The sequence below is a fragment of the Rhopalosiphum maidis genome, unplaced genomic scaffold (assembly GCF_003676215.2).
Source record: "Rhopalosiphum maidis isolate BTI-1 unplaced genomic scaffold, ASM367621v3 scaffold142, whole genome shotgun sequence".
NCBI lineage: Eukaryota > Metazoa > Arthropoda > Insecta > Hemiptera > Aphididae > Rhopalosiphum > Rhopalosiphum maidis.
Window position 1 is genome coordinate 18058 of NW_021014631.1, and position 27160 is coordinate 45217.

The window sequence follows — 27160 nt, forward strand, 5'->3', positions numbered from 1 at the left end:
CTATACTTAAGTGAAAGCCAATACCTAACTATATAGATATTATGCCAATTGGCATGCTCATAGACCTTAAATAAAGACTACCTATAAATAGTTGACTGCTGTAGACATATACTTGGTTTCTTCACGGCTGTAATCTTGTAGGTACTCCTGTAGATACGACATAGAGTAGGAAGATAACTATGAATAGTAAGATCTTTTCACACAACCGTGTTCTATCGGTATTGTTAAACAAAATTGGCCTCCACGAAAAATTGCCGTTTGCAAACGCCGGGACATCAATTGTGTTATTTAATACCGAAAAATGTAAATATTATGGTATATTTTAAGACAATTATTTGTCTAGGTTACGGATTAGGAGTTAGGACATAATATATATACGGCATATACCAAGTACCTACCTATATCTTAATCTGTGGTATAAATTATAACCGATCACAATTCATATCTTATCTAAATTTAAAAATGCATCTTAATTGACTTAATTGCTGATCTACTGAGTTTATTGGTGAGACTAATAAAAAAAAACCATGTCCATGTTCATTTTGAGTGTCGATAAAATAGGTATATTAGTTTAACGTCAAGTCCAAAGCACATAATTGTTAATATACAAATTTCGAATAATTTATGTCATGTCAAAAAGTGGTGACTGGAATTCACAATTTTGATTTTGACACAACGGCAACATTGACAACAATTAATAAAATAACGATTTATTATTATTTGGATAGTGCGGCGGTCGACTGTTACATATTCATATAAATGCAATTAATCAAAAAATATAATGTCGAATAGCCAAAATTCTTAGTGACAACTCTAGAAAGGGACAATATTATTTAGTATTTAAACGTATAAAATCTGTATCGCCTGTACCTACATTGTTTGAATGGGATTCGTTGATTTTTGGGATTATTGATGCCGTCCTCCAGGACAATTTCACATATTTTTGCCACATAACCGTACGTCAGTACATGTATGTTTTGTACGGAGGAGGTGGCGGCGACAGCGACGAGGACGACGACGATCATAATTTATAATTTTTACATAGGTATATTATGTAATTATGTAAATATTAGAATTAGAATATTGTTATTGCCGGATAATAGCCACGTAGGTACACATCGCCACAATGGCACAATCTCGTCGCCTTATCTGCCGGTTGCCGCGTTATTGTGACGGATGATGATGATGTGACCGCGGGTGTTAATCTTAATAGTTAATTCTATGGTTTTATTTTTTATTTGCTCGGTCATTTTTTCCACTACGTGACTACCGCGTCTTGCGATTACTTCTTACTGCAGCGTACTTAATTGCAATAATATTTTTATCGGCCACTCATAAATCCTAACAGACATTGACGGTCCCGATATCAACGTCGTTGCCAAAGGCCGAAAATCCTTCTGTCGAACGTCCGATCGCGACTGTTGTCAATCGTTGACGATTTCTCGTCACTGACTACAACTTAATATCACCACCCTCGCGGTTTCACACAGCGGAGTTCTGACGAAGTTCATAATTTTAATTTTGTAGGACGGACATTGTACATTTATTGCTTGTACTGTTCTCATAATAATATTATAATTGTATTATAATTGTTATAGTTGTCGAGCGCTCCCGAGGTTCATTCAATTGATTACAATACGTGCTGTGCGAACTCTTTCATTATTATTTCACGTTCCTGCTCAAACATGAAGTTCATTGAAGAGGTACGTTATGTGTATTTTTAATCTAGTTTTATTGACTGTGTTGTAGGTAAGAAACTTACATATAAATTATTATATTTTATATAATATTTGTATTTTTCTCTAGATCAAACAAAAATTTGGCTCCACGGTTCACATTCGATGTGAAAATGATGTCAACGCAAAGATTGCACAGCTAGTGACGGACGGCCCTGATAAATTACAAGTAACATTCTTTCATAGTATTTTATATATCTAACTACTAATACTATGTATTTACTGTGTGTGTATCTTAATGTATTTCAAGATAATATCAGATTTCGATCGAACCATATCTACGTCAGAGTACAACAACAAACAAACAATGAGTAGTTTTAGTAAGTTGAAAACAAATATATTATTTGAATTTCCTTCATAATTAATTTTATAAGTACTTGGAATTGCTTTTTATCTTCCTTTTTTTTTTTTTACTTAATATTTATAATTTATACTAACATTTTCAAGATATGATAGAATTTTAGTACATTTTTGAGGTTATTCGGTTTATAAATGTTAAATAACATATGTATTTTGATATTTTGCTGCAAATTCTAATTACATTACTCAATTTTAAATTAAATGTTTTGAAATGCTAGTTGTTCTCTATTTAAAAGAAGTGAACATTTAGATAAATGTTAAAAATTATGTATAAAAAAAATTAAATTAAGATAACATCGATTAAAAATTGGAATAATGTAATACAAGTATTATACCAAAACATTTTTGGTTATTGGTGTCAACTATAAGCTGTTTTTAAAATATAATATTCTAAATTATTTCTAAAAACCAATAGGTAGCAACATAATTGTCAATATTGAAAATGATTAGCTTAAAATGTAAAATCATGTATGCAATAATTTAAGGTATTTTATACTGCAGTTTGTTGTAATTATAAAAGATATAATTAGGTAAATTATATTTTAATATGATGTTAGCATTTATCTAATTTTTGCCTTCATTGCTATACAATATATTATATAAAACATATTTTTTCAAGCGAGAAAATGCACTAAAAATGTTAAAATTATTTGTGTATATTATATTGGAAATAAAAATATAAGAAACCAGGAAGTACATAGTTAGTAGATTTACCAACTTTTTTTAAATAATAATTTCATATTATTTAAGTAATATTTTATTGTTTATTTAAACTATGTCATATATAAACAAAACCATAAATAATATCTTATTGTTACACAATAATGACATAATGAAAAAAAAACAAAATTTAAATACTATTACTATTTGATCTTTATTTAAATGCATATATTTTAATCATAAATTACATGGTAGTTTATAAATCGGTTAATAGTTCAAAGGTTTTGAAAATAAAATGCACAAAAGATCAAACACTTAATCAAATATTTACCTGTTTTTAAGTTGTAGTTTATAGTAATACTAACCACTAATGAATAATTTTTACATGTTATTGGTATAAATCCATTGCTATAAATTAAGCTAATGAAAATTTAAAAATAATTTAATTCATAAAATTATGTAAAAAATGTATTAGAATTTTATATTTTTTAGGTGTATTTGAATCATGTGACAGTTTATCAGAAGATTACAAAGAAAAAGCCCGAATATTATTACAAACATATCGACCAATTGAAGATAACACACAAATGACAGTCGCACAAAAGTTACCATTTATTGAAGAATGGTGGCAAAAAAGTCAACTTTTGTTGAAAGGCTTGTGTTTTCAGTATAAAGATATTAAAAAATCTATTGAGAAAGCTGACCTTCATCTTAGGTATTTATAAATCATTTGTTAGAATAAAAATAGTTCATGATACTCAAGTAGTTTTTAATTTGTTTTTTGATAAATTTAATGGTGATTTTAGTATTATATTTTATAAAATTAATAATTAGTGAAATATTTTTTCACTATTAAGTTTCATGTAATATACTGCATAAAATCTTTAATTTTCACTAAATTCGTCAATCATAGGTGTATGTTTAATTGAATGTTTTATGGTATTATTATTACTCTTTTCAAAACCATTGTTATATTTAACAATTTATTTAATTTATGTATAATATTAATCAAATATTTTCTCCTACGTGAATAATATTATATACATTAGATGCTACACAAACTTGTTTATTCAGACAATCATTCTTACAGTTACATAGCATACATTTTGAATCTAAAATCAATATTAAACATATTGATACTTGACCAAATGTATACATTAAAATACTATTTGTTTTTTTAATAGTGATTTTTAAATTGTATTTGCTTTAAATTACTAGTATAATAATTTATAATTATAAATATCATATGCAATATTAAAATAAAAGGTAAACCTATAATATGTTCTATTACAAATTTATATTTTTAATAATATTTGTATATATTTTTTAGAGATGGTAGTACTGAAGCATTTAACAAATTATTCTGCAAAAAAATACCTATTATTGTTTTATCCGCTGGCATTGGTGATGTTGTTGAACTCATACTATTGCATGAAAATTTGTTAACTGATAATGTAAAAGTTGTATCAAATTTTTTAAAATTGTCTACAGACAATAACGGTTTATCTACAATTGAAGGATTTAAAGGAGAAAAACTCATACATGTATTTAATAAAAATGAACATGCATACATTGATACACATCAAAATGTAAATGTAACTACAAATAATAACTGCTTATAAGTAAACTAAAATTTGTTTTTTTTTCAGGATACACATTTAAATGGAAGATCCAATGTTATCCTTTTAGGTGATTCGTTAGGAGATGCAAATATGGATGGTGGTATTCAATACGATACTGTACTACGTATAGGATTTTTAAATGCCAATTTGGTAATAGCATATATTTTATATTGTATAATTTATATATTAATCTATTCTTTTTCAACATAAATTTCAACATAATATATTACATTAATTACAGCTGGAACATGAAGATGGTTATTTGCAACAATATAAACTTGCTTTTGACATAGTTTTGGTTCAAGATCAAACAATGGGATTGCTAAATTATGTGTTGGATGAAGTAATTGGAGACATATCAAAACCTTCAAATAAAAAATAATATGAAGAGACAACAAAGTGGCTATTACTAAATACTACATAGTGATAAAAATCAAATTACATGTATCTTATTTACATTTTACATTTATATATATAAAATACTGAAACTAATCTGTTATAACATTTATCTTAGAAAATAAACTAAAATAATAATTATTGAATAGATTCATTATTTAAATTTTTAAGTAATAGAACTATAATTTGGCAATCAAATAAAATCATTTTGTATTGGAACTTAAAATTGATTATTTATAGTATTAAAATTACTCACACATAAAAAAAAAACATAAACAATATTATAATGTAATGACTTCAACAACAACAAAATATATAAATGAAAACAAAAATATTATACGTAACAATACAAATTTAAAGAAATAAAATAAAATCTTATAATAATAATAATTTATACTAAAAATTATATTACATTTATCTAATAAAACACTTTATACAAATATTAAAAGAAAATGAGGTTATATTAGGTTATACCCTAAAAATATTACCATTTTTTGTCATATAACTGCGAACACCTAAAATAAAACATAAAATTAATAATGGAATTTATACTAAAAAAAACTACTATACATTTGTATACTAGTATACATTTATTTTGACCTACCTGTTGTTTCGCTCACTCCACCTATACCTAACATAGTCACTTGATCGAGTAGAGTAGCCAGTGAACCAGGCAATGCTGCTTTGGATTTGACCATGACTATTGGCTTAGGTTTCTTTGCTGTCTGAGTGTGCCAAACCAAAATCTGTGACAATCATGTATACATTAACATAGAAATTTAATTATTTCATGTGTGATAAACTGGTAATATTATTACTGTATAACGTAAGTTAAATAAATTTAAATAAACAAAATGTTATGAACTAAGAAACTAAAATAATTTATTTATGACATCTTCCATACTTATTATTTTAATCTGATTTATAAAATACAGTAATATTTCTGACTTTAAACACTTTTATGGATTGTTAATTACACGAGCTATTTACAATTATTTAATTATTTTCCAAATAAATTATACAATATAAGTAGGCAGGTAGCATAAATCATAAATCTTATAAATTTACTTTGATTTAGAAATAAAAAACAGAATTTTATGTTGAAATGAATGTTAAATAAATATAAATGAATAGAAAAATGTTAACAAATAGTAAACAAAAGAAAGTTGTTGAAATAAAATTTAATAATTAAAAAAAAATAAAAAGCTATATAATATAAAAAAATGATTTTATAATTTATTTTTTAATAAATGTACTAGTTTTTTAATTTTAGCTTAAAGTAAAATTTAAGATTATCATTCTAAATCATTAAATCCGTTCAAATTCAAAATAAAATAAAAATATATAAACCTATTTATAAATAATTAATAAGTAATTTTTCATATATACACACCCTTGTACAATTTTCTGCTTTTGGTTCAATTTCATCTAATCGAATAGCCAGTGCTGACAAAAAACGGTCTTCTTCAAAACCCGCCTTATATGGCATAGTTGCATAAGGGTATTTGAATAAAAGTTGAACATTAATAGCAAATCCAGCCATGTCTACTGGAAATTTTCTTTTTGCTGGCCAGCTATCAAAAAAGCCAACTACTTTTCCCTTTACATCAAAAAAGATTAATCAGTTATTCAGTCTACTACATAAATGTATTCTTTACAAGATGTAGTATGTACAACTAATAATCGTACATTTTAATCGTAATTTTAAGCCCATAGCTAATGATGTTAAAAAACTATGTTAAACTAACTTTATCAATAATCGGTGAGCTAACACCATACTCTCCAACCAAGCCAACCGGGAACATTGATATTTTCTTTGTGGTACGTATTTCCTTAAAAAGATCCAAATGGAACGTGTTGTCATCATCACCAAAATAAATTACAGCGTTCGAGTCATTAATGTTGTGGTTCAGTCTTATCCAGTTGAGAGCAGCTCTACGGTTAGAAACACCACGGGGCATGGCGTCTGGGTCACGTTTATATATCGATGGCATAGGGCTGGCAATATACGTATAAGGAATGCCTGGAAAAATGATAAATCATAATAAGTCAACATTTAATAATATACAATAATATTTTTAATTCAATGAGTTTTACAAGTATTAAAATTGGTTGCAGAATTTGACTTAGCAGGTAGTAAATAATGTGCATTGGGCCACTTCATACTTAGGTTATAGTTATATAGTTCTGAGTTCATACAAAGCATATTGCATTTTAAATTTTAAGTACATCCATACATGATATTATTAACTATCAATTGTGTCTATTTTCTAGTTATAAATTAAACAAAAACTTTTATCACAAATTTTCATTGTGTTATTATAAACTTATTTGTGAATTTTTAATCGGATACTTTAATACAGTGGTCTTTAACCTTTTTGGAATCGCAACCCACTTTTTAGGCCTACATTTTTTGCAATTCATATAAGCTTTGTAAAAAAGCTAAAATTGCCTAATGCTTTGCAGTAGTACTATTAAAACTAAATAAAAAATACATTATAGTAGGTATTTTCATTTACTAATTTTCTAAATTTAATAATTAAAAAATTATTTTTTTACTTTATATAATTTTAATTTTAAAAAGAAGACTTAACGTGACCCACCAGTTGAAGACCACTGCTTTAAAATCTAACCAGTGTATTTATTTTTATTTTTAATAATTGTATCCGTTTTAGCTTTAAAAGTCCAGCTCTAGGTTGTTACCTAATAAGAAAATACTATAAACTGTTTATAAAAAGACATAAATTAAAGATAAAAATTCATGAATTTCAAGAACTAAATTATACTATTATCACTGCGTTTATTGTTTATTGAAATGTATATTAATGTTATAACTATTTTGAATTTTGATGGTCGACAATGAAATATTATTTTGTTCAATATGTTCTTTAAATAATAGACTGAGATTTATTATTTTTTAAATAATTATTTTAAGCACTAATTTTTATGTTTTCTTTGTCGCCATCTAAATTTTATAACCGGGCTGAGGACCAGACCATACTTCCCCTGATCGGTTGGAAAACAAATATTGCAACAATATTCTAGAATAGTCAATAGGTATAGCTAGGAAAGTAGGAACATATTATTGAACATTATTCTTACTGAAATCTGGTAGTAGGTTCATTATTTGTAGACTGCAGTCGGGTCGGTCGTCCGCTACTATCCAATAAAGTCGGGAGACATGCATTAATGTCTGACCTAATCTTGTGAGCTCGGCAATTTGCTCTCTTCGTGGATATGTAGGCGTAATGAAATAAATGAGAGAGGTATCGTTCCCTTTGTCACCGTTACGGGCAGTATCACTCTCCACATTGTTAGTGTATTTATTTGCTGGGTTCTTATCGACGGTACTGCTTGTGCTGTCAACAGTTTGTCGCCGATTGCGGCTAAATTTATCCTGCAAAAATAAAACAAACAAATAATTATCACTATTGTTACAAATCAGTGAAATAGTAATGTACCTACTTAAGACTTTTATTATACCTAACCTGGACCATTCAATACATAAAGACAAAAACTAAACAAATTAGCTACCTACGTATGTTAAGCACACTATTACACAAATATATTTAATATATTTTTTAACTTTAAAATAAAACCTTTCCAAGACCATCAGGACTTACCATCTTCAGCTCTGAGATAATGCAAAAATATCAAACATAGGTAAACAAAATACAAACTTTTTAAAATATTCACCTCGGAATAATAATTATAACGTATATCTAAACTGTCCTACAAAATATTTTATAACAAACTTTCTTTCTATCCCATAAAAACCTTATCCATTCCAGGAAATCTTATAGTTACTTTTTGGTATTATTTTATTGAATTTAATTGTTGCATGTTGGCTATCACATTCAATACGAGCATTTTCATTTTTTTACATTATTGATCAACAATAGCAAAGAGCTGTAGCATTTTATTTAAACATTTTTTGTTAATTTTGCGAATAGATAAAATAATTATTGTGTAGACCTAAAATGAAACAGATATAATGTAACGTTGGATATAAACCAAGTCCGCTGCAGTTTTATCAAAAAATAAATAAAAACACCGTTATTATAAATATAAATATTTTAATATTTACCAAAAAGCTATCTATATTCTATAAAGTTTAGAATAAGGTTTTCATAAACGAATGAAGTTTTATCATGTTATATTAATTAATTAATTGTCATTTGACATATTAGAGAAAACTTATTTATTTTAATCAATCTTTTTACTAATCTATAAGGTATGAATATTAAAATATTTTAGGAATTTTTTAATTTGAAAATAATTTGAAAATTTTAACGAATTTCATCAAAATTCTAACTTAAAATATACTATAGAAAAAAAAATGGTAATTATGTATTTTCAATATATTTTGATTAGTATAAACACAACCTATGAAAAAACCTTGTATTAAATCAAGGTTTTTGATCAAGCAAATCACTTTTGCATTTGAAATTTTCAACTAATAAAATCGATACGAGTACCAGTTATAGAATAATTACCTGGTAGGTACTACTGTTCTAGGTACCTAATATTTTTATTATCACTGAACATAATACACCTATTAACCAATTGAGTGATTTGAGATATTTTAACAGGTAACTGTAGTTATAGTTTATATAATACAGGTGTGATTGACCAAAGAGTGATGCTTTAAAATAACAAATAAAATAATTTACGTTTAGCGCTCGTTGTGAATATTTTGTATGTCGTACATGAATGTGTGGTACGTTAGTACCTACTTCAGCTATATACACTTACGACTTACAGAATAAAAAAAAAATTAATATTTCTGTTACACGTTATTGACATGTGCGTCTACATTAGGGAGCGCTTCACTGTTTCATTTACACTATAGTGCATACACTTAATACTTATATTATATAAGCATATATATTTATATAGATATACACTAATATTCACACGAAAAACACGCATGATAAAAAAAATTTCTTCCATTTCTTAGAAACGTTCGGTATCAAATCCTAATAATAATTTTAGTTAGTAATTTTTGAATACTAGATAATTAAATAATTAAATTTCAATATAAAGTGAATTTTATTTTATACTAGGTAGATTCTTTATGGATATTTTATCAAGTGTTTTCGGTACGATCGTTCAAATACAATTTTGCTCACTATAATAATTTTTATTTACCATTATATGTGATAAATAATATATTTATAATAGAATTGTCCAAGAAATCGTTATTTGAATGCATTAGTTTTTAATGACCACGAGGGAAAGTATTTTTCAAATTATTAAAATTCCTACGTACTAACTTGACATTTTACCTTGATAGTTGATGGATATTAGGAAATCATTATTATAGACCATCTAAAAAAAAACTAAAAAACACACAAAATTACTTAAAATCTTACGTGCTAAATTATAAATCACTCAAGAATCGTCCAGCAATTAAAGTTCCTACTCAGATTTCCAAATAAACAATTAAAAAACATGTATATTGTTTATTTAATGTTTTTCTTCATACAACAATTATAATTTTCAAATAAATAATTTATTGAGTTTTTTACTTACTGAAAATCTTTTGAAATTAGTTATCATTTTTTGAGTGTATATATTAATATTAAATATAGTCTATAGACTAATAATATTAATAATATTATTTATTAAATTACCAATTAATTGGAGTTCCCTCTTGTTTATTGTATTATCTATTAACAGTATTCACCAATAGGCACCTAATTAATTTAGATAATTTATACCGTTAAAGTATAAATAGTATATCCAATATATACTAGGTACTTAATAATTAATTATAGTACAGAATATTATATTATTTATTTTCGATTATTGTAACTTTGGTTGATATAATTAAATATATTTTATACTTTATAGTTTATATATTATAGATATATATTTATAATATAAATTATATTATTAATGATTTAAAACAACTTTAATATTTAACGATACTTTTTATTTTAAGATTTTTTTTTTTAGATTAAAACGTTCCGTTGAATATATATTGATGTATTGATTATACAATGATATGTATTATTCTTTGTGTTTATAAACATTAGTCAAAAAAATGTTGTAATTTTCAACTTGAGGGTGATATCTAATGTAAGTCGGATTTAGTTTGTTCTTAAGAAAGGTTAAAACTCCCAGTATTTTTAAAAATTATTGAGAAAAACAACCCAAAAAAAAAAGAAAAACGGGAAATTTTAGAAATGGATTTCAGTTTAAATAGGGGGTTTCCACTAAATTTAAGATACATATCTATTAAATTTTTTAATAGCTTTTTCTTATTTTTTTAAAAAAATTATCTACGTTTTTCTGTTATATTTAATAGTTCATCAATTGAAACCATACTATGCAGTCTACCTTTCTCTCTCTGAGCTATTAAATATTGTCTGTCTTCTAGGATAAAGTTGGCATAAGAACTAAAGCTTCACTGCGAGCAATGTAAAAAATTATTATCCAAAGATTCTTAAAATTTATTTTCGTTATTTTTTTTTATTATAAATTTGTTATTGTGAGTTTTTCTTTAATAAATGATAAGTACTATAAATACCTTTTATTTTAATTAAAATATAACAATCTAATATTGTTGGTATTTTTGCACTTTCTCAAAACAACAATTATTTCTATAAAAATTAATTTTTACAATAATGTAATGTATTTGTTTTTATTTTATATGAAAATAATAATTATCCCAACATCTGTCAATTGATGGCTATACATTAAAATTTGTACTAGATTATTCCAACTAAATATAAAGCGCTGTGACTTTTTGTAATACCGCTATTAATGTAATTATAACTGGCCTTATTTGATAATTAGTAAAGATTTTTTTCTTATGTATTAATTTAAAATATTTAACGTAATATAAAAATAAAATAGCCTATAAGTTCTTATGTTATAATTTAAATAAGTATAATTACTTACCTAATATTTAATAATATGCATAATACGATAATATTGAATATTACCTATAAAAAATAATTCTACGGTGACCATAAATAAGACTTCAAATTATCGCCTTAAATAAAAATATTCAACAAACAGCCAAATAAAAATCTTAATAAAAAAAATGTATATTTTTATAAAACTATTAAATTCTGTATTATGATAAAAAAAAAATACTAATTATAGTAAGAGTCTTACAAGTACACATACCTTATAATAATAAATGGGGAGAAAATATGAAAAAAAAAAAAATTTTAAATTTAGCAATAATTAGTACTGCATAAATATTAATTATAGATACCTACACCTTTTTTTACTATCTCATAGTTATGTAAGTCGAGACAAAAATATAGATCATAATAACTGTCGATGATAACAAATAACAGTAGGAGCATTAGTATTTTAAGTTCAGTAATAATATAATAGTACCATACAGTAATGTGGATGTTATAAAAAAACGTAAATTAAAAAAAAAAAGATCTAGTTACATTTTTAGACTTTTTATTTAAACATTTTGAGTTTTTTTGTTCCTATATTGATTAATACAATTTAAATTTCCACTCTTACCTAAATCCTTTAAAAATAGGTACATTTTGAAAAAAAAACCACAACCGGGATAGAATCTTTTTAAGATTTATAATAATAGCAAGATATTAACTACTAAATATTAATGGAAATAAGTATAAATAAATATTATATATTATAAAAACACGCAGTTCCCTCAAATCCCTGTTTTACTTTTTAAATTTAAATTAAGATATAAGTGACATAAGTGATCATTTACATTTAATGTATAATAAGAGTATTTGATCAATGATGTGATTGATATGATTAAAAAGCCACTCATTAGTGACACTTCAAAGGTTTCGCAACGTTAAAATATAAATTAAACACTAGACAAAGTGATAATTGACATAAGTCATTCCAACTCTCAAAATTTCCTAGTAACAATTAAAGCAAGTTTCAAATGGCCTAATTATAATTCTGAGTTTCATTCTTGAAAAATTAATAAAATATTATTTTAATTAAATGTTTTTTTATTTCTTATTTCTTGTGTCTATGTAATATAATCTTTAAAATATATTATATTAATATAGTTATTAATAGGTAAAATTAACATTTTTGACTAATTAATACCTTAGATTAAAATGATTAAATATATTAGTATATTTAACGAAATTAATATCAATTATTATACTTACATAGTCATATTTATTGAATGGTAATATACTAATATTCATTTTTAACAGTAAGTAATTATATAAAGTTATGTGTACAGTCAATGTGATCAATTAGGTATAACGTTAAAACAGGCAACAGGTAAAGAAGTAAGAACATGTCAATATTTTTGTTTATTTTGTCTGACTAGAGGGGGGAAGCAAAGCTGTGTCTTCACTCAGAATCGATTTTCATCGTTTAACATCGAATTAAAATTCAACACGTCACTACTCAACAACAGTAACCTAATCAATGGCGACTGGCGAGGTAGGTACATTCGACAATACCTATACTGTTTAATAGCGGAATTACTTTTTTATTATAAAGGTATATAATTAAGTATTTGTATCACAAATCTAATGTGTACACCCAAACATATAGTTATATCTATTTACAATTGTACATTCACTAAATTGTATGTGAAATATTATTTACGAAGACGCTGCCCTTACATATATTTTCTCCGTCTTACAAAATATACAACATAGCGTTTACGTTCTATTCAGTAGAATCAATTTTATGTTGTTAGCTTTAGTATTCGAATGAATTAACTTAATATCATAGTTAAAAATAAGTTTAAAGTTTTAACTTTTAATATTTATTATTTACAATACTTAAACCTCGCTTAAAAATTAAAATATAAAAAAAATTAACACTTAAGCACAGATAATTGTCTTAATTTTAACTTTGATAAAAGATCAATTTACTCTAACATTAAAGCTAACAACACAATTGGTTAATGGTTCTATACTTTTTTTTATCTAAAATGTGTATGTTGTATGTTTGTGAAACGGAGACAAAACATGCGGAAGTAGCGTCATGCCGTCTTCTTAATATATACATACTTCTTATATTTCTTATTAATAGTATACACCCAAACTCTTAAATTGGAACTATACGCTCGGCGAGGTCTAACATTATAAGCAAAGCCACAAAGGCAAACATTAGTTGGTTAGGTTACAGTTTTATACTTGTATTTATTTTTTATAACAATTAGCAAAGTTACGTAAGAGTATTTTTTTTTTTATTTTTCTAAATACTTATTAAGGTATATCTGTGTATTGCGCTTTTTACACAATAAATTATGTATTTTATGAATAATAAAATATAATAAACGATATATAATGTAATATAATACATTAAAAGTTTCCTATCATTATTAAAAATAATTGATATATCTGAACAAGGTAGATAATTTGTTTATGTTAGATACAAGTTTATAATAATTTACTTAAGTTAAATGAGAATCTTGTTTTTAATAGTGTAACATTTATATATATATAAATATAATAATTGGTAGATAGACAATTTTGCTTTCTGATTATTCATGATTTTGTCCAAGTATTTTTTTCAGTATCCCCCCATATTTGTTATTACTTAACCGGTAGTAATAACAGTTAACTTGGTTACTCTTACATCTATTACGCAAATGTTGGTGTACTTGTCAAATACGCGATAGTCATCGAAATACGTTATTCGTAAAATATTTGCCTATTTGTTGAAAATTCAATTATTTATGTACTTTCCAGTCGAAAGAACCTGGCTTAATTGTACCTTAGAGTGAATAAATAGGTATCTATAAATACTGTAATAGATTTTACGATTATCATTCGACATAAACACCATTAGTATTGTAGACAAGCATAAAACATTATTTTTCAGTTTGTCATATCCAATGCAAATAAAAAATAAGAATGATAATGATAATTATTATTATTATAACCTATACAAAGTACACAATATAATTTTATTATTTATAATTTGTTTAATTTGTAATTTATATAATTATATCATGTCACGGCAGAAATAACGCCACTGACACGCCGTTTTCGTCGAGAAAGCTCTAAGTCGAGAACTGTCCGCTATATAAGATAGAATCTATGACGATTTGCACACTATATAATAGTTAGATAACTAAAACGTACCGAGTCACAAATAACTAAAATGATAAATTATTCATTTTTCCCCCCACCTGTCTACAGTACATATTATTTCGTTTGAAGACGACCGTCGCGTAATCGACCGCCACTTATTTTTCGTTTCTCGGCCTTGAAAGTCGACTGAGAGCGACCAGCTTTGTTCACTTCAGAGTAATTCAGTCCTCTAGTTGTAAGTATTTTTTTTTTTTTCAATATAATAGTCTTTTCGTCGGTGAGCCAAAATCGATGTCGATGATTTTACAATCATTCGTTATCTGGCCGATTTGTTTCTTCCCATTTTAATCATTATATGATTATTATGTTTTTAATTTTTTTTTTTATGTAATGTTTTAACTTGACGTCTACGACGCCCATCTCGAGGTTTTTCGTAACCTATGTTCTATAAAGACTGTTATTATTATTATTATTATTATTATTATGGTAAATTACCCCCATTAAAATCGTGAGGAGTGGTATATATAGATATAAATTATAATAGGTACCTAGACGATTCTAAATCTGTTTTATTCCTCCTAGTCTTAGTTTAATGCCATTTGAATTCTTGGAACTAAATTTATTTTAATAAACCCGTCTATTCAAACAAATCATTTGCCTAAAATTATTATTTTCTCTCTCTCATATCACACCTAATCAGTGGCGTAGCCGAGGGGGGGTTGTTGACCCCCCTTTCGGCCGTATTTTTATCAAAAATATAATGTTTATAATATAGAAATAAAATCATTTATTCGTGGTGAAATGTACTCTGTTATGCCGTATTCACGTTATCGACTGCACTGGTGATAATAATCATTATCATACAATTATTTTATTATTTTAACACGGTTGTGGATTTATTTTATTTTATTACTAACCCCCACCCCTGAAAAAAATCCTGGCTTTGCTACTGCACCTAATTTTCTCGTTCTCAGCTCCATAACAACTATTTTACCGGCTCAAAACATAATAATATATAAGAATAAAACTCCACTATACTTCGAATTTATTACGAGGCATTCGATCATAGTTGGTGACTCAACTCCAGAAAGATAAGAAATGAGGCATGGTGAGCGTCTCATACTCTCATATTTTAATCTTTTTAGGCCAACATTTTGTCAATATTAAATTTATTACCTCGACAATTAATGTACACAACTACAGGGAATAACAATAAAGCATTACACTATTGAGTTTACAAATGTTTGTTTAAACTTAACGCTACTTTATATTTTATAATTCAAATTTATATTAAGAATAAAATGTGGTTGTGTGCTGCATCAACGCATCTTCTATCACGATATTTATACTAAAATGTCCTAAATGACAGTTTTTTTAATTCCCTAGTTGTATTTTTATAGAGTAGTTTTGATACGTCAAACCATGCTTTTATATCAAATTTCCAAATGTATATCAAATGGTAATATTATACAATTCTTACCTAACCAAACATAACCGTGAAGTATAAAAAAAAAATATTTTAAGTTTTATGTCATATGGTAACTAAGATAATAATATAAGATAATAGGTACGATAGGCAAAATTATAAAAATTGAAAATGGTAAAAAGACGACATGAGGATATATGCAGTCAACTCAACGCATTTCAAGGACCCAAGTAAAAAAAATCGATATTATCCACTTTAAGGAAAATTTATGAACCTTATATATGTTTTTGAATTTTTTGTCATTATTTTGCAATTTAGGTATCTTATGTCAGGTTAAATGTTTAATTCAATCAAAAATATAATATATCGTTGTTTATTATGAAGTATTAATATGTATTAACTGTAAACAATAAAATGGGTAACATATCATAATAGTATATGGTGATATTTAGTGTTACCCAAAATGACAGCAAGGAAATCAAGATATGTGTACCCAATCCAAAAACATGTATACGTGAAAATTATTCGTGATCTCGCCGAATGAATGTATAACGACAATGAATATAATATGATAGGTATAATATGGCGATTGAGGTGACTTGATGACAACACGCATAACGGCGCGCGCTCGTCGTCGAACGTTATCGGCCATTTTTACGCGACGTTTCGTGAAATTTCGTAATAAGTATTCAATTTTGTCGAACGGAACTCGACGTTCGCAAACCCGCATTTATTATTTTGCGAATTTATCATGAATTCTGGTACTTACCCGGTCGGCGGGGCTGCGTAGGTGATCGCGGATCTCGCACACGGCGTACAGCTTGGACGTGCGTGGTACCGAAGAACCGACCGACTTGGACCGGTCTGGACCGTTGTTCGCGGCCGCGGCGTTGGACGGTTCCTGCAGCAGCGACGAAGACGACTGCGGGGCCAACGCGCAGCACGCGGTCGCCGCGTAATTGAAGTAAAACGCCGCGGTGACCGTGGAGACGGTGGCCACGGCCAGGAACATCACCGCGGCGGTCTTCCACGTCTTCTTCACGTGCATGGCGGCCGGTCGGGCGACCCCGGTTTTGCAAATATTGTTGTTGTTGTTGTTGTAGTGGTCGTTACATCGGCCCGACGACGGTGCATGCAGTTGCGTTTTGATCCCGCACCTGTAGCCGTTGCTGCTGCTGTAGTCGTTGTTGCCGTTGTAGCCGTTGTTGCCGTTATAGCCGTTGTAGCTGTTGTCGCTGTTGTCGCTGCTGCTGCTTCCGCAGCTGCCGCTGTACCGGCGGTCGGTCATGATAACGCCGTCATCGGCGCGGCGAACCGGAAGTTATCGGGACTGCGCCGGAAAACTGTTGACCGGCGATTGTTGGGTCGGCGACGCTTGGGGTACCGGAAAACGGGCTAGAGTGGTTGTAACAACTGCAGCTGTAGTCGTCACCGTCGTCGTTGCGGGAGGCGTACTGCGGTGATTGTTGGTGATTGAAGTGCGGCGACGGCTGCGGTGACATGACTGCCCGATGATCACCGTGCCGCGTACTGCTGGCACAAAAACGATTCCTCGCCTAGAACACGTGAAAATCAGAACCTTGGTATACGACTGTACGAACGTCGTGGTATATCGACGGTAAACCTAACCCGACAGTAATTCCCGATAGTATATATTATTATATTACCACGTATTTCTATACTGCACTCTGCGATGATACCTATATAATACGTATTATCATATCGATGCGTCACGTCACGACCATTTCTAGGTCAAGTATGCACTCGGGCTGTAAATTTAGTGGAGGGGACGCATTATGTGTTCCGCGACGCGTAAACAAACTCTGACGTGGTCTAGGCGTATATCGAAAATGTCTAAACAATTGTCCAATCGATGTTATATTATATTATGGCCAATCATATTATACACATAATATAGGTAAAGATTTAGAACAGTGTTTAGGGAGAGGCCAGGGTGGACAATCGCCTTCGCCTCAAGTGAGAACTTAGGACCGGGATGGTAAAATCTATAAATGTTTTTTTCTTAAAACACGATATATTAACGAACCTATTGTCGATCTTTAGGTGGAAATTTAAAAATAAAGTATAATTTAATAATTGTTGTTATAAGTGATGTGAAAGTTTGTATAACTAAATTCGTGTACTATTATATAATTATTATTAAGAGGACGTTATACCCTCATATGCTGTCTCTGTGTTACTGAAGTATATTATGGAAAATTTACGTTCAGCAAAATACATTTTGTGATGTTAGCTTTAATATTAAAGTAAAATTACCTATTATAAAATGTATAAAGGTATTAATATTATCTAGAAAATGTCATATGCTTTTATTGATATTATTATTTTAAAGGGAGGTACTTATGAACATTTTAAAGTTGAAGTATCTTACATAACACATCACTTTAAAATGATAATATCAATAAAAGCATATGCCATTGCCTAGATAATATTCTTACTTTTAAATTTGATAATAGGTAAATTTACTCTAATACGCATATTACGTAAATTTGCTATGATGTACGTTTGTAAGACAGAGACAACACACGCGGCCATGCGGGTGACATCCTCTTAAGGCAGTGAAGTAAAATATGTCTTTTTAAACATGAATATTGAATGCAATTATGTTTAAGTATCCATACATAATAATAAATCTGAACAAATGTATAAATTCTAATATTTTTAAAATTTTTGTTACGGTACAATAATTATTATTTTTTCTTTAAAAACATGCTAACAAACAAATTTTCATATTTTTTGTTTACCTCAAAACCATTGGTACTCGTTAGTTCCTTAGCTTTGTTTTTAAAAAGAAACCAATACAATATGATACTTTTATAAACATATTTATTTTTTTGTATAATATGAAATTTAACAAGATTAATCAAATAACCAAGTTTATACATCTTTTGAAATTGTACTAAAATTTGTTTTACTGCCTATGAGTGATTATACTTTATCAAATTATCTACTTAAATTAATAAAATATTGAAAAATTATTATTTATTTTGTATTCACGTTTTGTTTGAGTGTTATAAGAAGCACTTGAGTAATGAGTACAACTATATACTATACACATAAAATATACAATATTGCGTTACAATTTTATATTACGTAGAATTTTTAGGTCATGAAACACATTTTGGTAAAAACTAGGTATTTTTTCCTCCAAAAATAAAAAAATTGTAAAACTGTATAAATATCTTCCCTAATTATTTAATACTGTTCAGTGGACACCTTCCCGTTTGACCAGGACAATATATCAGTTTTAAATATAGCGTCCAGGTATCACAATAAAGTGTTTTTGTACGGCCAATTATATTCAAGAATTATATTTAATTATTAATTTATTATTATGTAAACATTTTGTTTTTTACTATATATTTCTAGAAGAAAAAACATATTGTTTTAATAGATGATAAAATAATCAAGGAAATTAATTGCGAAATCTATTTTCCAGTTTGATGACCACTATAATTGATGAATACATTGATTTTTATATTTTCATGATAACTTACCGCTAATCAATTATTCTGTCAATAATTCATTAGTCATACCGATTTGTAACATTCAGTTAGTTTTTACTTTATAAACGTATGCTGTATAGAGTATTAGCTATATATTGTATATTTGTGTGTGGTATACTGCCTATACTGGTATTAGTGTATTACACATGTTACGGAAAGGATGTTGAAACAGGTGGTTATAGCCGGGTAAAAGTAGTAAGATTTTTACCATAAAAAAATACAAAAATTGTTTGTCTTGATTTAAGTATATGTATAGCAACCCCTCGCCAATTCTCTAAAAGAAGCGTTGAGATTCATGAGTACCCCGAAGTAAAATATTTTTTATTGTGCATATTTACGAGATTTTATTCTTTTAAACAGCTTCACATACAATAATATTATACATGTGAAAGGTGTCAACTTTTGTTTTTTAAACACTCCTAATTTATTTTTCAATGTTGTTCCATAAAAACACAATAATACTCGTATGATGTTTAGAATTTATATTTCGCCATTTAAAAAAATCACGTCAATACCTGAGACGAGAAAAGATTTATATTTACTTAAAAATTAAAATACCCTCACACATTATGTGTGCCTTATATGTTTTAGCTGAAAAAATCTAGAAAATAAATGTGTATTGAACACTGTATCATCGTCGCGGCGGAAATCATAACCTCCAGTTAATAACATAATATAATTATAATATATGGTGTAATACACAGCGTATGTTTATAAATCTAATTAAATATACGTTTTGAAGTACTCGTTGTTTCCTTGCTATATAATTCACTCCACTCATACATAATGGTCATAATCACGTACTAACAATTGAAACATTAGTTTTACTTTTATTATACTATATACATTTTACTAACTGATCCTACACGGACCTACACTAACCCGTGACAAATAATATGTCCATGGATTTATTCCTTTTTAAACTCCGTAAACTGTACAGATTTTTAACACAATTATTTGAGTTGTTTTGACTAAATATATAACACTAGTCTAAAATTATATCCAATTATAACTATTTTATTTTCTGTAACCGTCAATGAGGAAGGACAACAATGAGTGTATAAGAAAAATGATAGTTATTATGAGTAAATTATATTCAACATTTATGCGATGAAAAGTAACAAGTAAATAATAATCTACGGATCTTGTTGAATCTATTGACGAACATTTTATAAATATCGGTCGATACCATTGATTTGCATCCATTATAAGCGTTTTATTTTATATAATATGCATATTTATTAATTATATAGCTGTCTCTGCACGGTACTGTCTATGTCAAATAAATTAATAGAAAAGGATTCTTTGACAAAAATTAGAAAAATACGATCTCTCAAAATGACGCTTCTGTCGTTGAATTAGCTATTTTGATATACCTATATATTATTGACTATAAATAATGTTCGTAACTTGGGAGTGCGTATAAATTTAAAACTTGATTTCTCGTAGCACGTTTGTCATTCATACAATTAGATTTATCAAGATGGATAATGTTTATTTTACAAAATATTAGTTAATTATATAGTGGAATTTCTTCTACAGAAAAGCATAATTTGTATATTGTATGAAAACCGGTAAAAAAAATGAAAACTCGATTTTTGGTTGAGATCACTTAACACATTATAATTCGGTGAAGGTATATTTTATATTAAATACCAACTATAATTTAAACATTTATTATAAACAAAAATCATCAAATTATTGTTGACGACTTTTGTAATAATTTTCCATCTTTTTTCATAGTAAGTAATAACAACAATAGATATTAGATACTATATCAAAGCTTCACATGCAACTCATACAGTCTTTAATGAAATAATTAATTATCCATATGAGTATATAGCTATAACACTTTTTTTAAAAATTTGATTTAGTTATTAAATTCATTACGATTTTTAATCCAATTTTATACGCTGTTATTTCCCAAATAAAGCACACAAAATTAAATTTTTCGATTAATTGACATGATGATGTTACATAATAATATATGTATAAACATATAGTATACATGATATAATATGTGAATAATGCTTGATGAATATATTGTAAAATTTATAAGATTGTTCCAAATGTATGATCTTTTTTTTGTATAAATTTAAATATTAAATAGGGTTCGCGGTAATGGGAGAACATGATTAAAAAAATAATATTCGAAATTCCTGTCCAAAAGTAAATTTGAGCTACTATACTTATTAGGTCTAAGACTTTTTTTCAAATCTAAGACTACAGAAGAAATAGCTCGTTATACGATTTTTTTCCTCAGAGAATAATACGCAGTACACACATAACTATATATTATAGGTAGAAAGAAGCAATAATAATATGTTGTGCAGTGGTAATTGACCTGGAGAGCGTCAGGTGCATGGTAATAGGTTTTTGATTTTCGTCGTTTATATGTATAGTTTCCATGGACATGTGTATAATGTATAATATACTCGTTTATACAGTCACGTTCTTATAAATAATAAATTCGTGGGTTTGCCTTTGCCTACGGGTTGCGACCTATATAATATTGTTATTGTTGTATGTAGCTGAAAAGAGCTTTCAACAACCTAATTAGATCCTAAGTGGAATGGCTATAGGAATACCGGTCAGTGGAATTAGTGGATAATGCCATTTTTAAAAAACTATCATATTTTGAGGTATAGTTAAGTATAAGCTTAATTTTTTTTCCATAAAAAATTTGTTTTCATTTTTAAACACATTTTCACCTTGCATTTCACGATGAGAAATAAACAATTCCAAATAGGTAATTTTCATTTTTTCAAAAAAAAAAATCTTATTGTTCTAAACTTAGCATGTTATCAAAATTTGAATTTTTTGATCCTCGATAGAATTATAATAATTTATTAATTATTTTCAAAGGTATTTGATTTAGGTATCACTTTGGAACTGGTTATCTTACCACTTCTATATATAGTATTTTATAATAAAATATAACACACAATATTGATAATTATATTTAAGTTTCTTATTATTAACGTAATATATGACTATAATATGTATTATTATTCGCAATATTACAATATTTGGTAAGTACTAAGTTTGATACTTTCCAATGTTACTTGTAGGTCATTTATTCAATTCGAAAGAAATATTACGCGCATCAAATTTTAATTTTAGCTTAAATAGTCAACACTCAACAAAAACTGACATTTACAATAATCGTCTTCTCACAGGTCATTCCATTTAAATTCTAATGGAATGGATTGAATTCAGGAATTCAGTGTATATAGATATACATATAATTAAAGTATATGTTTTGTTTGGTCTGACGTTTCGATCGTAAATCTGTTCGCTAACACCAGCTGCAGTGTACCTACATAGCAATTCATACGGTATTGCAACGTTAGCCATGCCACCAAATACCGACAAACCAGCAATTCCATATAGCTATATAATATTATTACAACGTTGTACAGGAAATTGTAAGTATTTTTTGTAGCTATTATGTGTGTGTATATGCTATTAGCTATAACAACTAATAGCACACTAATTGTAGTAATAAATTAGTTTTAGCACTGCAGCGTATACTTGAAGGTGGATAAATTCTAATAAAGCGGACATTCAAAACAATAAAAACTACCCCGTTAGTGGTTGAACACTCGTAATTTTACTCAATCTAACAATTATATAGCGAAAACGATGACAATTTTGTATCAATTGTATGTGCGCAGTATCGCCTGGAGAGTGGCAGGTAGTGCAAATACATAACCTGAGAAAATGTTTTTTAATAATTTAAAGTTTTCATGTATAAATAATAAAATATAAAATTTCTTCTTTCTTTTTCTATGATTATGGCCAAATTAACCTACTATGAGAAACTATTGTTCAATAAAATGCATTAAAAGTATTTTTCATTTAGTGAGCTGTTTCTCTGCAAGAGTCCTTGTATAGGCGCATTCGGAGTCTTATTTCAAACGGGAAGGGAGTACTGCAAGTAAAATTACTAAATATGTATAACACATACGCATATTGCTATATTTTATTTATATTCAAAGCAGTGATAAATGTATTTATTTTAAAATGATTATGCGTGTTATTATTATAATATTTTTTTTAACAAATCAGTTTAAGCACGAGTATCAAGTTAATATCTACCTCGGTACCTACGCATTTTTAACGAAATCTATTTTATTGTAGGTAATTCAAAAATGAGTAAGTAATAAGTAATGACTGTAAATATTTGAAATGCTCACCAAATATGTATGATACCATTTTCTAATCATAGTATAATTTTCAAATTAGCTGAGCTATTCATAGAAATTTGAACACGATTTTTACTGTTTTTAGTATTAAAAGCGTTTTATATTAAAATGTTGAAACTATGAAAATGTGGATACTGCTCTTAATATTTCATACAGTTTATAATTTTAATATTATATGATATTCATCATAAAGTCTTTCTTATTTAAAAAAAAACATTAATTTGTATGATAATTTAAACGTATTAAAACTAATAAGTAATAACTGTGCAAAAGACTCAGGTTTATAAAATATATGAAATAAAAAATTCACGTAATGTGTTGCGTTGACTATTTTTCTCGGAAAAAACGTAATAACGTTAAATAACGTTATTCATGGTAAAATTAAATATATAAATATTATATGTCGTTTAAAACAAAACATAACATTAAACTGAACACGGCCAAAAATAATATCACGCCACGCGACAACCCATGGAATCTAATACTGTGCGTGTAGACTGCAGAGGTGTTATTATATATATATATATATATGTATGTATTGCAGTCTACTGTGTCGTGCAACATATAGTGTGTAGTGTGTTATAGAACAGTGTAAGCCAGGATGGTGATGGAAGGTCGCCACCGGGCTGCGAATGACAAGACATCATAAAACAATATATATTTAATACTCGTGTCTATCATAAATGCAAATTTGTATAACAGTTGAGTTGGAATATATTTTTTTATGAAATAATATTGTACCAATACGTCGATACCTTAATATGATATACATATTACCGGCTTAAAAAAATAAAATAAAATAATGGAATGATTTAATTTATCTATTCTCAAATGATAAAATTAAATTCTAATACTTATTTCATATATTTTACTATTTTAGGTACATATATTTAATAATTTGATTGTCGGATAGTGCAAGGAGACAACGTTTTAAAAATAATAATTTTAAACTAACATTATTAATTTTTTTCCCTAAATTTGATAAAAATACAATAGTTAACTACAAATTGCAATCTATTCATACGAAATGTATTAAAAAGAAATACACGAACATAAGTATATTTGTTATAAATTTATAAGTTAGTATTGTGAATGCATGGTCGATAATTAAAATAGGTACCTCTATATAGTCATTTTTGATTGTATTTATATCTCCGATAAAAATTTCGTTAAACATTTAAGTTCAATTACATTAGACCATAAATGAATTTCTCGATTGAAGTTGAAAAAGTTGGCACCCACGAACTGCGGAGCTCTATTGATGAGAATTTGATTGTACAATTTTTAATGTCAATGGTATATATTTTGTTAAAACTATAATATTATGTAGGGTTAAGACAGATTTCCTTATAATGGCACAGCAGTAGGTCGTCGACATACATTTTCGATCACCTGATTACGTTACAATCTAATATATTATATACCAGTATATTACTGTTATTACATTATCATAACATGTCCTATATTATAATATACAAAGGTACCTATGTGCACTATTGTTGTACACTTGAACTGCACCACCGCTCCCGGTGTAACGAATAAACGCCGTCACCGCAAAATATAATATTAGAAATCTAAATATTAAGTATACACCTAATGTTAATAGGTAATCGTACAAAATATGCTATCTATCGTAATTTTATATTTGTTTAACATACATTTATTTATGAATATTTTTATAATATGCGCGGCATCCTATTCTCAAGTTTTTGGTATTCAGCTACAATATTGATACGTATCTATATAAACTGTGCTAATCGACTTTAGTTGGTCGTTTTTAAACACCTCGACTTGCGTTGTCTTTATAAAAAGTACCCAATATCAGAAAATTTTTACGATATCGCACAAATTTAGACAACTATTACTATCACACTTTCTATTTGTATCCTTAAACAAAAAAAGTAAAAAAAAATATATTTGTTTTTGCACATTGAGTGAAATGTTTGGTACCTTTTTTTAATAAATTGTAGGAAATTTCGTAAATATACAATTTCAAAATATTTCCTTTGGAATCTCGTTTTCTACAACTTTTAAGAACTTATTTTAATTCACCATCGCAAATTATTTCGTTTTTAATTTTAGTATACTTTGTTCATTAAGTACCTAACAAATCACATGATTTAAAAAACACACACACACACATCTCTTCATAGTGTTTAATCCACATGACTCACAAACACTGACTGACAAACTATAATTGCGAAGTAATAAAGTATAATACAATTTGTTATGAATAGTGTAACGAATATTATATGCTTTAATAGATAACTATAATTTACAGATGGCATATTGTTGTACGAGTACCTACCAATTAATATATATGATAAGTATATTATTATATATATACAGTAGAAATCGTGTATTATGATATTCCAGGAAAAAAGGTCACAATAAACAAAATTAAAAAAAGAATTATCAGTAAACAACATTTTTATTACATTTTAATATTCATTAGATAAATATTGGAAAAACCATGTATTTTGATTTCTACTTTTTCAAAGTTTATTTTAGAATTTTTATTATTTAATGGCCATAATAGATGCGATTTGTCACTGGTTATTTATATTGAAAATTATTGTTTTCATTAACCGCCGTCCATAATAATGTGACCAGAGGTCATTATAAATATTGTCTAAATTCACGTAATTATATATCCGTATCCGAGTTATAAGAACGTCATTACAACCGATATAAAACAGGATTTTGCCGGGACCTTTCATTTTGGGCCATTAAACCTGGTATATCACTTCAACCGATGTAATTATAAATTATTTCTACTGTACATACATACATATATATATAAATATATATATATATATATTACTGTTTACCGTGTGATCGAATCCCGTTATATTTCCGACGATAAAACGCTGAAAACGGCGGCGGCAAGTAGCGCGCGGAGTTCGCGTCGGTGTTTTTGAGCTTGCGCGTGGTTCCGTACACTTTAGTATATCACATGCTGTGTAATACACACTGCAGACAGGCCTTTGAATACTACGGACTGGTTACGAAACTTTTACAAAAATTTGATTTCAACTCTTCCGTCGTCTTCGCAAGTCGTGGTCTTCCTGCGGTATTGATGTGTAATTTATTATAATTATAATATTTTCGTTTAATAATACAATTACTACAGCAGGTAACGACAACGGTTAACTCGAACGCCTCCGCCGGAGATCCGGACGGTGTGTGTGTGTGACGCGTGT

The 27160-nt window shown here is 27.6% G+C and overlaps 2 protein-coding genes across 5 annotated transcripts; one reads left to right on the top strand and one right to left on the bottom strand.

The window, feature by feature from the left end:
• Positions 1-851: 851 nt before the first annotated feature.
• LOC113560272 (cytosolic 5'-nucleotidase 3-like) lies at positions 852-4872 on the top strand. 3 transcript variants are annotated; one of them, XM_026966040.1, is made up of 8 exons: positions 852-1045; positions 1599-1703; positions 1807-1905; positions 1987-2056; positions 3249-3471; positions 4087-4345; positions 4406-4528; positions 4620-4872. In XM_026966040.1, the coding sequence occupies exons 2-8, from the start codon at positions 1686-1688 to the stop codon at positions 4758-4760; spliced, it is 933 nt and encodes a 310-aa protein (XP_026821841.1). In that variant the 5' UTR covers positions 852-1045; positions 1599-1685; the 3' UTR covers positions 4761-4872. The 3 variants fall into 3 exon arrangements, with proteins under 3 accessions (XP_026821841.1, XP_026821840.1, XP_026821838.1); XM_026966039.1 differs by lacking the exon at positions 852-1045 and adding an exon at positions 1101-1537; XM_026966037.1 differs by lacking the exon at positions 852-1045 and adding an exon at positions 1102-1523.
• A 256-nt stretch (positions 4873-5128) lies between these two features.
• On the bottom strand, positions 5129-27160 carry LOC113560268 (galactosylgalactosylxylosylprotein 3-beta-glucuronosyltransferase S-like). Of its 2 annotated transcripts, XM_026966034.1 has the most exons (7): positions 26789-27160; positions 16992-17778; positions 7877-8171; positions 6523-6797; positions 6168-6374; positions 5379-5520; positions 5243-5289 (listed from the first exon to the last, which is right to left on the bottom strand). In XM_026966034.1, exons 2-7 carry the CDS (start codon positions 17508-17510, stop codon positions 5243-5245), a joined length of 1485 nt encoding a protein of 494 aa, XP_026821835.1. In that variant the 5' UTR covers positions 17511-17778; positions 26789-27160. The 2 variants fall into 2 exon arrangements, with proteins under 2 accessions (XP_026821834.1, XP_026821835.1); XM_026966033.1 differs by lacking the exon at positions 26789-27160 and having other exon boundaries at positions 5129-5289; positions 16992-17510.